Source organism: Ambystoma mexicanum, chromosome 8 (genome assembly GCF_040938575.1).
Source record: "Ambystoma mexicanum isolate Mex_15411 chromosome 8, UKY_AmexF1_1, whole genome shotgun sequence".
Lineage (NCBI taxonomy): Eukaryota > Metazoa > Chordata > Amphibia > Caudata > Ambystomatidae > Ambystoma > Ambystoma mexicanum.
Window position 1 is genome coordinate 1692988429 of NC_090929.1, and position 16167 is coordinate 1693004595.

Genomic DNA, 16167 nt, shown 5'->3' on the forward strand with positions numbered 1-16167 from the left:
TAGGTGTTGGGGTGCCTTAGCAACATCCTCCACCTTGAAAACACATTCATCAACCACAGTTATGCTGGCTCCAGTGTCTCTGATGACAGGGGTCTCCTGACCATTCACAAGAACACTATCTTTGTAATACTCTTTAATATTATCTGGGATTGAGTTGTAGACATCTAAGTTATGTTGTTCCCAAAGACCCAAGGACACTAAAGAAACACTAGCTGAGACTCTCATGGGCTCATCAGCTAGTAGCTGAAAGTTTCCACTTGTCATAGGTACTTCATCCACCTGGGAGAAGCCTAAGGAGACCGTGTTGATCCCTGAAGGTTTACCCTTACACTTGGGATCTCCTTTCACATGGCCAGGCAATCCACAAACCAAGCATTTACCAAATGCTCTCTGGAATGGGGGCTTGCTCTGACCTCCATCTGGTGTGGAACCAGGTGGTACACTAGCCTGATTCGGTTTATCTTGTGGCTTCCCCTGGTTATGTTTGTGGCCCTCTTTTGGATGGGAATTATTGGAATTCTCCTTGTTGTCTTTCTTGGACTGCTTTCCCTCTTCCTTCTTCTGAGTTGCCCCAGAATCTTTGTGAGTAGCCCTGTTGGCAACCCACAAGTCAGCAGCCTTAGCTAACTTCTTAGGATCTATCTCCTTTGAATCAGCCAAGTTCTGTCTAAGCTCAGGAGAGCAGGCATCAAAAATAGACTCCAACATTACAAGATTCCTCAAACCTTCATAAGTGTTCAATTTGTAACTCTTAACCCAACCATCTAAGTTTTTCAAACAGTCACACACCCAGGTAGCCCAAGGGGTACCATGATGCTTTTTGAGGGTTCTAAACCTCTTATGATACTGGGAAGTGGTCTTCCCAAATCTAGCTATTAATGCTAGTTTCACACATTCATAATCCTGCTTATCCTCCTCCCCCAACTCCATTACAGCATCACTTGCAACAGGGGGAAGCCCAGAGAAAAGCCAAGGAATCAACTGATTCCCTGAGATACCTTGAATCCCATGATTGTACTCAAACAGTGCTAACCAATCCAAAACATCAAGTTTAGTCTCGTACATACCAATCATTTCCTTTGGCATACCAGGTCTCTTAGGGCTGGAAGACCTAGAAGACTCTAGGAGAGAAGCATTTTCTAGAGACAGTGTCTTCATTTCTAGTTCATGATTCAGCTCCATTTCTCTGAGACTTAACTCTTGATGTTTCATGGCAGTTTGTGCATCAATAAGTTTCACTTCTAATTCAAGTCTCATTTTCTCAAGTGCAATAAATTCAGGAGTAAGTGTAGGACCTGTGTGGGTCCCTGTGGACAGAGGTTGTGCATTCTGAGCAGGCAAAGGAGTTGTAGGGTTTCCTAGCAAGGACTCATCTACTTCTTCTAAATTAACACTCTCAGAATCAGAAACATCACAATCCACATTGGCTGGAGTGGTAGGCCCTTCTGACCGACTCTCCAGACTTTTTCCCATTACCTTTGCAACCAGTTCAGATTTCTTTCCTTTACCAGAGAGATTCTTATCTCTACACATGGTTCTAAGAACCTCAGCAGTATAGCGTAAAAGACTCTCTTCAGTGTAGTTTTCCATACTTGACATGATTTCTCAGTTAAATAGATTTAGTGGTGTTAGCCTTGTGGTTAGTTGAAGCCAAGCAACAGCAGCACTCTAACTGTAATCACTCTACTTCCAAATTCTCACCGCTGTACACCAGTGTTAGGCAGAATCCTGTGCAGTGCCCTTGGGACCACAACACCTGATTAAGACTACAGGTGGCAATACATGTTTGACCTTTGGTACAAGCCTGTAGTACTAAGTTATAGTGGTAGCAGTCGCAGAGCAGCCAGGCTTATCTCAAGAGTATATGAGCAGTAGCAGAGATTGCACAAAGGGACCACAATTACTTTGACTCAAGCAAACACTGACTCAAGGTTACAGGTAAAAAATATAAGTACATTTATTTTTAAACCATCAGTTATAAACACAACACCTCTATTAAACTTTAAACAAAACCACACGTTAAATATACTACATCTAACCAATTCACTTTGTACAGTAAGTCTCAAGGTAAGTACCCTGTGTTTGAATGAACCGGTGTTATGAACAAAACACAATACCGTGGAAACGGTTGCGATCTCTTTTTGACAGTTCAGTCTACTAAATAAACGCGTATCCGTGACATGAAATGCTACCGGGGCAAAAACACACTTAGCACCTGAGATACTCGAGGGAGTTGGGGGCAAAAATCACAGGCAATATTTAGGTTAGGCAGACAGTATCGAGAAACACTCAGAAACAGGAGTTCAAAAGTCAAAGGGTCGGAGCCAGGTTCAGGTGACACCGGAGGCCTGTGCCGAAGATCACACCGTTAGACAGTTCACGATTCCGTGTAGCCAAAAAGTACTTGAATATTGTCAATGTTCGGAAGCAAAAGTTATAAGAAGGAGGGAAGACAAGGACGAGCCTTGAGGATGAAGAAAAGGGGTTCACCCAGTTTCCTCGAGTAGAACACAGTACCTCATTTCCACAATGCAGCTGGTGTCCTGGCAGTTTTTCCTGTTGGTTTCCTGCAGACCCACGATTCCTGGAGCTTCGTTGTGAAGGAGGACGTCTGAAGGGGGTCTGCACCACACAGGGATGAAGCTGACAGCAGCGACAACGAAAAGGTGTGCTCCTTATAAACAGGAGAGGCTCAGCAGGTGGCTATCCGGACCACTACAGCAGTGTGCAGCGATTTCGACCACGGCGGAGATCTCTGGCTGAAGAAGATGAGCTGGTTATCCCCACCAGGCTCAAGGGAAGAAGACTCCGGACTGGATCTTCTCTTAGTCGTCGAAGGGAAGATAGCTCAGGACTGCAGCAGGGCTTCACCGGGACGGGGTAATTGCAGCAGCCGTCGTTCTCTCCACTTCTCTTTGGTTCCTTGTAGTTCCAGAGGCGACTCTGACTTCTAGCCCAAGAGACCCTCCTTTTATGCGCAAAAATCCCCATTCACACAGCCTGGCTGTCAATCATGCAGCAGGGGGGTTGTCCAGCCGGGACAACCACCTCAGCCAATCGTGGCAAAGTGCGACTTTGGTTTCCTAGGATACCCTGTGCAGGGGGTGACTACACCCCTTCCCCACATTCAGTCTACCTAGACACCCAGGCGCCAAGAGGAGGGCTTCTCTGCAAAAGCCCGCCAAAAGACGGTGAACAAAGAAGGCGAACCTAGTTTGCCGCGCAAAGTAAAACACAAGAAGGAGTTTAACAAAAATAAATGGCGAATAAACCCAACCGGAGCCAAAACAAAGACGATTTGGTTAAGGGGGTTTATGTTCGAGGCTAATATAATAGCCAAGAACAGTACCACGTTTATCTAATATAATCGAGGTAGAATAGTTAGGGTAGATACCACTGCCACCAGCCAAGTCTAAATGTTAAACGAGCAAAACAATGCTCTGGGAGGTATAGACAGAAAAGGGGTACAGATTAGCCCTTTCCAATACTCCATGTAAGATGGGGTGTACTGGGTATGTGGTAAAAATGACTATGTAAAGTAAATGGCAACTTTACCTTTCTCTGGGGGACAGTAGTCAGCCCCAGCGAAATGGAGTCAGAGGGAAGTCTAAAAGACAACCCTGGGTTACTACACTAAAGGTGCTTTGTAACCCATACAAGAACAGGGGCACCTGGAGTGGTGTGCTCCAGTGCCCAAGATCACACAATGAGTTATAACACATAGGCCAAACCACATGTAAGAGTGGAAAAAGGATGTACACTCTTACCAGGTGGAAAAAATAAACTCCAGAAATCCAGCAAAGCTGCTGGGGGACTCACTAGGTGAGGGAAATTAGGCCTAGAAGGAGAATTCTCCCTAACACTAAGACTGATGCCCATCCTTTACCAAGGACAGATGAACTGGTGGATAAACTTGGTGCAGCCAAGTACCTCAGTACATTTGATCTGACGTCAGGCTATTGGCAAATAGCCCTGACAGACCATGCCAAGGAGAAAACTGCATTTTGAACCCCATCAGGCCTCTACCAGTTTAAGGTTATGCCTTTTGGATTAAAGAATGCACCTGCTCCATTCCAAAGGATGTTCAATCAAGTTCTGAATGGGATGGAGGACGTCTACATGGCATACCTGGATGACATTGCAGTGTTCAGCCCTACTTGGAAAGAACATATTGATCACTTAGGAAATGTTTTGCAGGCTGTTGAGCAGACTATTCTGACCATAAAGGCAAACAAATGTCAAATTGGTCAGAGCAAAGTGGTCTACCTTGGTCATGAGGTAGGAGGAGGTGAAATAAGGCCATTGCCTAGGAAAGTACAAGCTGTACAAAACTGGGCCACCCCTACTACTCAAACCCAAGTGAGAGCCTTCCTAGGTCTCACTGGGTACTACTGGAATTTCATTGAGAACTATGGGTCCATAGCTTCTCCTTTGAATGTAATCTCCTCTCCAAAATTCCGTAAAAAGGTTAGATGGAATGATTAGTGCACTCAAGCCTTTGAAAACCTGAAGAAAGACCTTTGTCAAGCTCCAGTCCTAAGAGCTCCTGATTATCACCAACCCTTCATTGTGCAGACAGATGCATCCAATACAGGTATAGGTGCAGTCCTTAGTCAACTGGATGAGAAAGGTAGGGAGCACCCCATTTGCTTTATCCGTAGGAAACTGAAGGAACCAGAAATAAGGTGGGCAACCATAGAGCGTGAGTGTTTTGTCATTGTGTGGTCTCTGAAGAAGTTTAGACCATACTTGTATGGATTTACTTTTGTGATTCAGACAGACCAGCAACTCTTGAGATGGTTAATGCAAATGAAAGGGGAGAACCCAGAACTACTAAGATGGTCAATCTGCCTGCAAGGGTTTGATTTCACCATTGAGCACAGGTCAGGCTATCACCACCAAAATGCTGATGGTCTCTCTAGGATGTTTATAACCAACTAGAGCGAAGAGATTCATCCAGGAGTGGATTAAATCCTCCTGTCCCTTAGTCTGGGGGAAGGTGGGGCGAGTGTTAGAGTGAATTCTCCAGAATGGCTAATTTCCCTTACCTACTGAGTCCCTCAGCAGCTTTACTGGACTTCTAGGGTTTATTTATTTCACCTGGTAAGAGTGTAAGCCTTTTCCCCCACTCTTACATGTGTTTTGCTGTGTGTTTTACATCGTTTTGTGTTCATAGACTGTGTAGCTTCACCTACTCCATAGGCATCATCTTTTTACTGTGTGTCACTTTAGTGCAGTGACACAGGGTTGTCTTTTTCAGACTTTCCACTTTAAACTCAATTTTCTGGGACTGACTACTGTCTCCCAGAACATGTAAAGTTGCCATTGACTTTATTAGTCTTTTTAAATTCACAGACCGAGTACAAACTATCTTACATAGAGTACTGGAAAGGGTTAATGGTTGTTAAGAAGGATTTCTGAACTCTGACCTGGAGGGGCAGAGGTTCAGAAGGCCAGCCTCATTTCTTGGAACAGGGTAACCTCTGGACAAGCCAGACCAATCAGGGTAGCTAGGACAGGCGGTCAAGACTAAGTCTCAAGAGGGGTGAGGGTGACTGAAAGACATCAATGAGCACACAAAGTAAGGACACTTATGAATTACTCCAAACAGGTGTTATATTAAAAATATAGACACTTTTATTGCAAGGCCTTTGTAACATAGACCATAGCAAAGAATCACAGTAACACTAAAGTAAACCAATACATCACAATCAATACAATATATATACAAGACCGATCGGGTCTAAGGAGTTAAAAGCACGAAATATGTAGACCACCTAGATGGGGAGTAAAACAGGCAGTGCAGGTAATCTTTAGACCCAGTGCCACATCGAGAATACACCTAACTTAAGAGGCAGTCCAAGCCCTACGAAGAGAGGAGCCTTATGCTCAATAGTACATGCACGCGCTGGTGCCAATGGACAATGTAGGGTCTCTTCAAGCGTCTCTAGCAGCTCAGGAAGGTGGATAAGGCGATGAAGAACAAGTTCCCACTATTCAAACAGGACCTCCACTTGAGGGCAGAGGCAATTGGAGAGTTTGGATGGAGTCGCTATTTCACAATAGCTTTGGAAAGGAAAGGGGACCACAGGGGCCACTTCGTATGTTAAAATGGACTCCTGTGCTAGGGGCCACCGGTTGGGGTACGGATTACTCACCGGTCTCCGACGCATTCAGACCCAAACTTTGCCAGTACAGTCCACTTCGCTGGCAGGTTCGAATGCGACAATCAGGACGTCTCGACACTGTAGTTCCCAAGATGCAGCAAGGATTCCTAAACGGGACAGTGGTGATTTCTCCGCTCCGGGTGGAGGAATCAGCCCAATTCCACTGCAGCCGGCTTCAGGGGCAAGGGGGTCACAAATGCAGCAAACTTGCACAGGTCGTCGCCACAACAGGGCAACCGCGTTTACTCCGGTCCGGGTACACTCGTCTCACTTCAGACCTGAGAACGCCAAGTGTACGAAATTCGGTGTTAGGGTGCCGTGGACACAGAGCTAGCAGTATGCCAAGTTTCGAGGGCCTCCTCGAAACAGCGGTGGTGACAGAGCGAACATCCTGTGTAAGCTGGTCAGCCCACTGGTTGGCCCAGGGACACTTCCGAAGAGGCTTACTTGCAGGGTTGGATGAAGGTGCCGAGAATAGTTGGCCTCACTATTCCATGGGGTCGCAGACCCTCTAAAACGATCAGATGCAGAGGGATCCCACACGACACAGCGGGCTCAGGGTGCCAAAACGTCCAGCGGGTCACCAGCGGTTCCTCGACTCGGCTCCTTATCCTTTGTTTGTGTGAACTCAGGAGATCAACATGGTAGTGGTGTTCTCGGCCTCCTCTTATCCAAAGTTACAATAGTCCAAACGTGAATTAATTAGTGAAGAGGCTAGGATGGATCTATTGGTAACGCTGAGATAGGGTCTAACCTGATGTAAAAGTTTAGTTACATAGCCGCAAGATGAACTAATTTGAGAGACATGATTTTTCATGGACAAATTTGCATCCAGACAAATTTGCATCCAGCGTTACTCCAAATGTCTTCACTGATTTGCTGACAGGAATGGTACTACCATCTGTAATGAAGTTTCATACTGATGGGGGAAGCTCTTCAATCTGAGACCAGATGCCAGAAAGAATAGCTCTGTTTTTGAATCATTCAACGCTAGAGAGTTGATTGCCATCCACGTTTGTATTTTGGCAAAAACCTGATTCACAGCTTCAACGTCCTCCTGATAATTCCCTGATAGTTCGAAGAGTACTTACGTGTCATCTCCGTAGATAGCGAATTTGACACCAAGTTCCTCCAAAAAATCAAGGAATGGTCGGATGTAAATGTTAAAAAGCAGGGTGGACAGACAGGATCCCTGCGGTAGGCCACATGAATAAGGGGATGATGAGCATTCTCAAAAAAGACGCAATCCATTTTGCCGCTTTTTTGCAGCAGTTGGCTATAAATGTTAGTCTTTTATGCAGGAGATTGTGATCAATAATATCAAAAGCCGCTTAGAGGTCTAATAATAGTAAGAGCAAAGAATGTTTTTTCTCAATGATATCTGTGATGTTAGATTTAAGGTCCAGTAAGGTGGTTTCGGTGCCATGTTGTACCCTAAACCCTGACTAGTTGGAATTAAGGATGTTATGGTTCTCTATGAAGGTCTGCAACTGCATATACGCCACTCTGTCTAAGATCTGCAGGCGATAGGGAACGTTAGTGATGGGTCTGTAATTTTTTTAAATCGAGGGGTCGAGGGAAGCCTTTTTCAGCAGTGGTGTAACCCAAGCCTCCTTTAAGGTGGCAGGGACCGTGTCGGATGTGAGGGTTGAGTTAATCAGTTTCGTAATCCATGGGAGGAGAACGTCCAAGGAATTTTACAAGATGTCTAGCGGAGAGGTATCGCCAATGCAAGATGTAGATTTCAGGTTACCAATAATATCTTTAATTTCCTATTTAGTGCATATGTGGAATTCAAATTGAGGATTGTTATTGGCATAAGTGTTGTTTTGGCAATTTGTATTATGAGAATCCTTTTTGTCAAAATTAGCCAATTGTTTAACAATCGTTTGGCGATGGCCAATAATTTTTCATGTAAATTCGTCCTACACTAATTGACACTATGCAGAGTCCTTGAGAACAGGGGGAAAGCGGGAGGCATGCTTTTCAAAGTCTTTCAATACTTTGAATAGTTCCTTTGAACTGCATTTTGCACTGACTATGCACGCATTATAAGAGTTCTTTTTAGACTCAATCATGGTCATCTTGTTGTTTTGAGCAGATTTCTTGTATTCTTCCAATGTTGTCAGGCATGGATTCATTCTCCATTCACGCTCATATGATCTTTTGGTTTGTCTTGCCTCTATAATTTTTTCAGAGAACCAAAGTTTATATATTAACACATCATTATCATTCACGGTAATCTGGTGAAATGGCCCAATACACACTGATATTAACGATGCATATGGTGATCCATTCTTGTATGAAATGAATATCAGATTAGTGATATCGTAACCATATGTTTCGTGGTGTAATTAGGAACAATGCTATGTGATGCCACTTCCTGTTTTGTCGAGCGGTGAAAGGGCGTGTTTCATCACTTCCTCTGATGTCACTTTGGGGTGGGGTCAAATGGCATCACTTGCTGTGATGTCATCGGAGGTCGAGGGTCATCTGATGTCACTTACGCTACACCTTGAATTTTGGTGAAATGACGTCTCTGTGTTTTATAGGTGGTGAACAGCACGATTATCTACTCCAACACCATTCTTGCACATCCAGCAGAGACTGTGATACTTCGCCAGAAGAAGCTGAAAATTGACATTGGTTGCAAGGTCCCTCTGTACACAACTGTGGACATCATGTATGAGGCCAATGACACCATTAGGATCAGGAAAGTGGAAAATGAGAATATTGGCGTGGCATTTTCTTTCTACGACTCAGTGACATTCGAGCACGCCGTCACGCAATCACCATATGTCGTGAACCTGAACCAGAACGTGTACCTTAAGGTGACACTCATCAGCTCGGACGCAGATCTGGAGGTATTCGTAGACACGTGCCTGGCTTCTCCCGATCCAGAGGATTTCCACTCCCAGACATTTACTTTAATCAGGAAGGGGTAAATATGAGAAGCTTTTCCTTTCTTTTCAAATATCTTTTATAATTTGCTTTCCTTGTAACCCGAAGGCTGAAGCTGACAATGTCACAAGGGAGGAATTAGATGGCCTTCTTTTAGACTGGGTAGTAAAAAGCAGATCCCCAAACATTTATTGTGCTGGGGACTTTAACTGTAATTGCCCTATCCTGGAAGAGGATGTAAAATATATAGGACCAACCTTGCCCACATCCCAGCTAAGAAGGAGAGGTGCTCGATGGAAAGAATTCATGCAGAAGTGGCATTTGACTCCTATTAATGAACATATCAAAGGGGACTATCCCAGCAAACCCACATGGGCAAGGTCAGCTCCGTCCTCAACAATTCATGGTATTTATGTGTCTACCAATATTGTCAAGGCCACAGGGTTGTTAAAGGCAGCGATGTCACTACAATGTGATCATGCCAAATGTTGTTTAAAATGGTATATTGCTTTAAAGAGGCAAGATTATCTAATAACCTGTGCCAACATCTCGTGCAGTAGACTGAAATGGTCTGTGAGCAATCACTAAGATGAATAAAAGGCTGCAAATGCTTTTGGGTGTCACTGACCGATGAATGCAGGTGGGAAAAGTGTAACCCAGAGCATTTTCATAAGATGAGCAGGCCTTCGCTACAGGATGCAATGCTAAGTAATAAGAAACAGCAATGGGACTGGGAAATAAGGGATCAAAAAAGGGAGCTAGGTCGCAAAATTAGAGGGCTAAAGACTTTGACTGTCTCCTGATGGTAATTCCGGTGGAATACTGGCAAACGCTAATACTATTACCGGCCAGCAGATTACAAGTGGCAGTTTAAACTGTAAATCTCCATTCCATGAAGTTCCTTAGGACTGTATGGGGGGATTTGGATGGTATTATCGCGCCGGTAATACCAGTACTTTTTTGACAGTAGGGGTCAGATCATCAACCATCATGTTTTTCCCCCCGTCTTTCCTTTACAGATTTAGGGCCTCAGTATAAATTGGCTGGTACACAGTAAAGGTGGAGGCAAATCCTCCATCCCTACCCGCAAAGATGTGGTTGGCTGGTGCTGTAAAAGTGTTGGTAAACGTTATTACCAGCAGTTTTACTGTGTACTGGCCAACTTATAATGAGGCCCAAGTCTATAAAAAGATAAGAGGGGGCAAAAAACATGGTGGATGAAGCAATATTTTAACAATTGGCTAAAAAAACACAAAATGCAGAAGACAACTCTATTAAGTCATATTATGATGCACTCCCTTTTTAAAAGAGATGCTAGGTGTGTCAGGGCTCTTCGAAATGGCAATGGCTCATCCCAGCCAGTGAAACCGGAAAGAGTCTGCTGTGAACATTTAACTAAGTTGTATTACAAGGATTTGTAAGAATGATCACTAACGGCTACTATACACTTGTGGCCCCCAATTTTGATGAAGAAGATTTTTATTCATGCAGACAGAAATTAAACATTTGAAGAGCATGCAGTCCTGGTGGGATACCAAACTCTGTTCTCAAAGCCAATTCGGCTGTAGGCCGAAATACTATGGCTACTATTTTTTTTGCGTAGCACAGGAAGGTAAGGTACCACTGTCATGGCAAAATGCGATCATTGGCCCTCATTACGACCCTTGCGGAAAGGGGTTTACGCCGGCGTAATGCATGGCGTACCTTTCCGCCTTACTACGAGTTCCCGTAGCGCCATGGTGCTTTTTTCGCCTGCTTTTTCCGGGCGGAAAAATCCATGGCGCTACGGGACTTGTTGTTAATTACGCCACCGTAATTTACGGTGGCGTAATTAACGCCTTCCCCACTCCCATTATACCCTATGGGGCAAAAATGGGAATGGGGAAGGGTAAATGGGGATTGGGGACTTACCGCCCCGCCAAGGTCGGAATGGGGCGGTAAGTCCCCCAACCCCCATGGCGGAGTTGGCAGCTTTGCGCCATGGACCATGGTGCAAATTGCACCATGGTTCTCCGTCAGGGTCGTAATGAGGGCCATTGTCCCAAATTATAAGAAGAGATGTAAGGACTCACTGCTGAATTATAGACCTATCTCCCTCATAGATTTGTCACGTAAGATTCTCGCAGCCCTTGTCCTTAAGGATTTAGCCACCTGGGCAGAACAGACCAGAAGGCTCTGCATTTTCCATACCACTTTTAGGAAAAACACAGGAACAGTAATAAATAGGTTGATATATACTTTATGTTAAGCCTGAAAGGACAGGTCTATTCAATGGATTGCTTTTCTCCCGCAGATTCCTCATCTGATAGATATCCTCAACCAGCTCTGCTGCTCTGAAACCTTTTCGACAAGGGTTGTAGTGGACCTCGACTAGGCCATCAATCTTCAATCCGTCTTGCTCGGTGCTTGATCGTCGTCTCTGCACATGACATCAGATGTCCTATATATAGCACAGCACTACGCTCCATACCTCAGTTCCTTTTTGGTGCGCTTGCATGCTGCTTCAGGAACACGACATTGAGTCTTCGGCTCAGCGTTTTTGACTAAAATTGGCAATTTTGTTTCATAATTCCTTGACCGCGATGTCCTCTAAGCGGGTGTCAGGCTTCAGGAGGTGCAACGACTGCCATTCCAAAATGTCGGTGACCGACCTGCATGACATTTGTCTGTGGTGTCTGGGTGCAGAGGGATACGGGTTGTGCTCTAAAAGGCTGCTGAAATCTATCAGTGACCTGGCCGCCAAACTTGCTTTGGGCTGACCATACCCGAAACCAGTGCTAGGGAGAATTCTCATTTACGGCTAATTTCCCTTACCTATAGAGTCCCCCAGCAGCTTTGCTGGATTTGAAGGGTTTACTTCGTTTTACCTGCTAAGAGTGAGACTCTTTTTCCCACTCTTAGGCATCTTTGCTATGCGTGTTCTAGGCTATTTTTGTGTTCAATGCCTATGGGATCTTTTCTCTCACCCATAGGAACCATCTTTGTGCACATGTGCTACACAGCGCCCTCTGTGCAGTGACACAAGGGTGTCGTAGCGACCCCCAAACATAGACTCCATTCCCTGGGACTGACTACTGTCTCCCAGGGCATGTAAAGTCCCCATTGACTTTACTAGTCAATCTCTATGAACTAAACCAGTACACCCCATCTTAATATGGAAGTACTGGTAGGGGTTAATAGTTTTTCCCCTATGTTCATTTTCGAGAGGGTACCTTAAAGTCCCCCTCTACACAGTTTCTGGCTGGTGGCAGTGGTTACTACCTTTTATATTCGACCGCAAATATTTTCCTGTGGGATTTTCCCATTGTTCGAGGCTAATACTTTTACTGACAGCCTCTAAATACCGCCGGTTTATTTTATTAACTTTACTCCGGTAGGTTTTATTTGCCAGAACTTGGATATAACTTCCTTCTCGAGTCTTACTCTATATTCCTAACCCAGGTCGGGGATCCTTTGTTCACTCTTTTGGCGGGCTTCTGCCCAGAACCCCTCCTTTCGGCGCCTCTGAGTCTGGGGTGGGTCTGTTGTTTGGTAGGGGGAGTAGAACCCCTGGACAGAGTTGCCACAGCAACTCAGGTCACACTCTAAACTGATAGGCTGGAGGGTCTCCCGCCAAGATGACCACTCCACTGTGTGAGTGACAGCTAGGCTGTATGAATGGGTCTCTTTCTGCATAAAAGCAGGGTCCCGAGGACTGGAAGAGCAAGACGTTGCCACATCTTCAGCATCTACACCACCAGTGAAGCCCTGCCGGATCGTCTCACCACTTTTCTTCCACACGACGAGAGGAGATCTTCAACGAAAAAGCCTCCTTCCTTTGAGCTGGTGGGGTCAACCAGTTCACTTATCGCTTCCTCGGACCTGCATTGGCTGAATCGACAGTGCCCAGCACTTGGAGACCGGATAACCAGGCAGCTATCGACCCGGACCGCGATTAAAAGGAGCGTACCTTTTAAACTTCGTTTGGCAGCACCGCGGCTGGTTTCATCCCTGGGTAGTGCAGCGACTCGAATCTTCCTCCACGATGAGTGCCTCTCTTCCTCTGTTGGATCCCTCAACCTGCAGGAACTACCAGGAACAACCGCCACCGCAAGAGCCACTTCTTAACGTTTAAGGTACATTGTTCCGCCAGGCCGCCCTTTTTCCGTGGTAGCCCTAAAGGTGTTTTAAATCCTTTAACTACTTGTGGGGTCGGCTGCCCTCTCTCTTAAAATCTTCTTTTGCCTCACATCTACCTCTTCAATATTTTTCTACTAAAGACTTGACTGCAGCTACAAGAACATTTTTGCTCCTAAGCCTTGTCTCTGTACCACTGACTCTGGCTCAGACCTATTGACTTTGGCTGATTTGTTAGATCTGCTCTCACTAAATTGGTTTTCAATGAGAAATGTGTGGATGCACCTAAATCTTCTAAACCCCTCTTCCTTCCTACTGTTATAACTTGTGGAGTGCCATTTTGCTCAGTTTTCATTCACTTATCTTTTGGCTAAAGTGTTACTGTGCAGTACTTGTTCACAAAACTTCAGGGAAGTGTTGCTAGGGGGTGTCTGAAGATATTTCAGTTTAACTTGTACTTTCCCTCCCTTTTGTTAAATTGTTAGAGTGCCATTTGTAGTTGGTTTTCACTGCGCCGTTTTGCTCAGTTTTCACTCTACCGCAAACTTGTCTACAATTGAATAGGGAGCTTTTCTTTTGACTAAACTTAACTTATTTTATTAACTATGATCTATGTGTTGACTTAGAAGTGTATAAAATAAATATATATTCTCTTTTTTTAATACAAAGCTGGTCAGTGTTTCCTTGCTCCATAGTACTGTACTACCCATTGTGTCAACCCTGAATACTGCTCATCTCCCTCTTGAGATAAGTCTGACTGCTCAGCCACGGCTACCAACTAAATCTTTGTGGTACAGACTGATACCAAAGGGGATTTATTGCTCTCACCTGTAGTCCTAATCTGGAGTAGTGCTCCCTAAGGGAACTGCCCTGGATTCTGCCTAACAACCATCGACGGCTGGTCCATCTCTTGAGGAAGAGCGATGAGAGTCTTCTCAGATCAGGCCCGAGCTACCCCATCTCCGATCCGCTGTTGAGTTCCACAAGGCTCATGTACCTTCCCCACCCTCCACAATATCTTTACCCTACCCCTGTTCAATGACCTAGATGATCATGGCATAGCTTTTGCAAACTATGCTGACAACACCCAAACCATTCTCCCCCTCTCCGGATCCTACGAACAAGACTCAAACACCCTCAAAGAGACCTATGCCCTCATCCAGACCGGGATGGCGGCCAATGGTTTATGTCTCAATGGGGACAAAACCAAAATCCTACTAGTAGGTCCCCGCACTTTCAGCACTGAGGATACCGTAGTCACAGTCTCTGCTGCAGTAAAAACCATGGGTGTATACTTGGACTCCACCCTCTCTATAAAGTGACAAGTCAATGCAATCTTATCATCAGCTGCACTCACTACTAAAATCATTAATGATGTAAAACCATACCTCTCAGCTACTAACTGCCTTAACATAGCCAGAGCCACCATCGGAGCCAAGCTGGCCTACTGTAATGTCCTGCTCCTAGGCACTTCAACTAAAAACCTCCTTAAATTACAAATCACACAGCATAATGGCCTCAGAACAGCACTAAACATACCTAGGAGGGAATATATCTCCCAGGCCAGGCGAGACGCTCACTGGATCCCAGTGAAAGAGCGCATAATTTTCAAAACCCTCGCCATCACGCACAAATGCCTCTCCTTCGCAGCACCCCCATACTTGACAGAAAGCATTCACCTTGCAAAACGCAATCAAACCTAAACAGGCTCATTACTCACACCAATTCACAGTCCCTGCCTATAAATGTGCCAAAGCTGGAGGGGCAAGTTTCATGGTACTTGCACCAAAATACTGGAACGCACTGCCTCCCACGCTCTGAAATTAAACTTCCTTCACAGTGTTCAGAAGAGCTTGAAAAAAAGCTCTTTAATTAGACTTACCTGAAAAGTTCCCCTGTAACCACGGAGCACTCTGACTGTAACATTGTTATGAATCAGTGACTGTCTGTATCACATCTCTTCTGCCTCTGTAATGCATATTTGATCCTGCTCACATCTGTATCCAAGTGAACCTGCTGTAACAGCGCCACAATGTCCCAGGGCCGCTGTGCGCTTTATAAATGCGAATAAATAAAAAAATCTCTTGAACGTCGACAGGCTGGCATCCCCAATGTCGCGGCAATACTCAAGCCTTGATCGACGCTGACGAGCGTTCCATCAACGTCAAAAGAAAAACCCTTAATGCTGACAGATCTTTCATTCTGCTCTCCAGGTCAGGGTTCTTCGAATCCATGACATCGATTTTCGACATCGACCAGGTTGATGACCAGGGGGACTCTGATCTCATGTATACAGAGTCATGAGATGTCAATTTTTTTCGACGACCAAGCTGCCCTGTTTGCTTTAGCTCACGGGTTACACAACAGTGGCCTGGACACATCTCCAGAAGTTGAATTTCAGCAAGATCAGCCTTACACGCACACCCATGCTAAATTAAGGACCTTGGTGGAAAGAGTAGTAGACACCTTAGGTTTGAAGTCCTCTTTGGCCCCTGTTAAGGACTACAAATTGACAGACACCTTGTATAAAGGTCCTGTGAATGAACATCGCATGCCACTTAACCTGGCAGTTGCAGACTCCCTATCCTGCGTGTGGCAACATCGCTGCTCCATTCCCCCAGTAAACTCTAACTTTACAGTGAAGTACAGGCCAGTAAGAAGAGATCCATCTTTCCTGGCTTCTCACCTCCAGAAAGGCTTGTTATGCAAGCAGCCACACTCACTACCAGACCTGCAGCATCCACTTCTAATGTGCCTCCGGACAGGGTGGGTAAAAGGTTGGATGCAATGGTCAAGAAGGTCTTTCCTTCTGGCAGCATGGTTTTAAAGCCACCAATGTGGCCTGTGGATTTGCAAAGTACTCCTTTGGTTTATGGAAAGCCATGGAGCAAGCAACGCAGTACATCACCAAAGGTGAAATGCGTGATGGGTTTACACGGCTGGTGGAAGATGGGAAGGAGGTAGCCAAGCACTCATTGCAAAC

General features: G+C 45.2%; 1 protein-coding gene across 1 annotated transcript in view; it reads left to right on the top strand.

The window, feature by feature from the left end:
• The window catches only part of LOC138473831 (deleted in malignant brain tumors 1 protein-like), an 835597-nt gene that overhangs the window by 699763 nt on the left and 119667 nt on the right, over positions 1-16167 (top strand). Inside the window, exon 5 of the mRNA XM_069612216.1 lies at positions 8720-9108. Coding sequence (XP_069468317.1) covers positions 8720-9108 — 389 coding nt within the window. The remainder of the gene's footprint in view (positions 1-8719; positions 9109-16167) is intronic.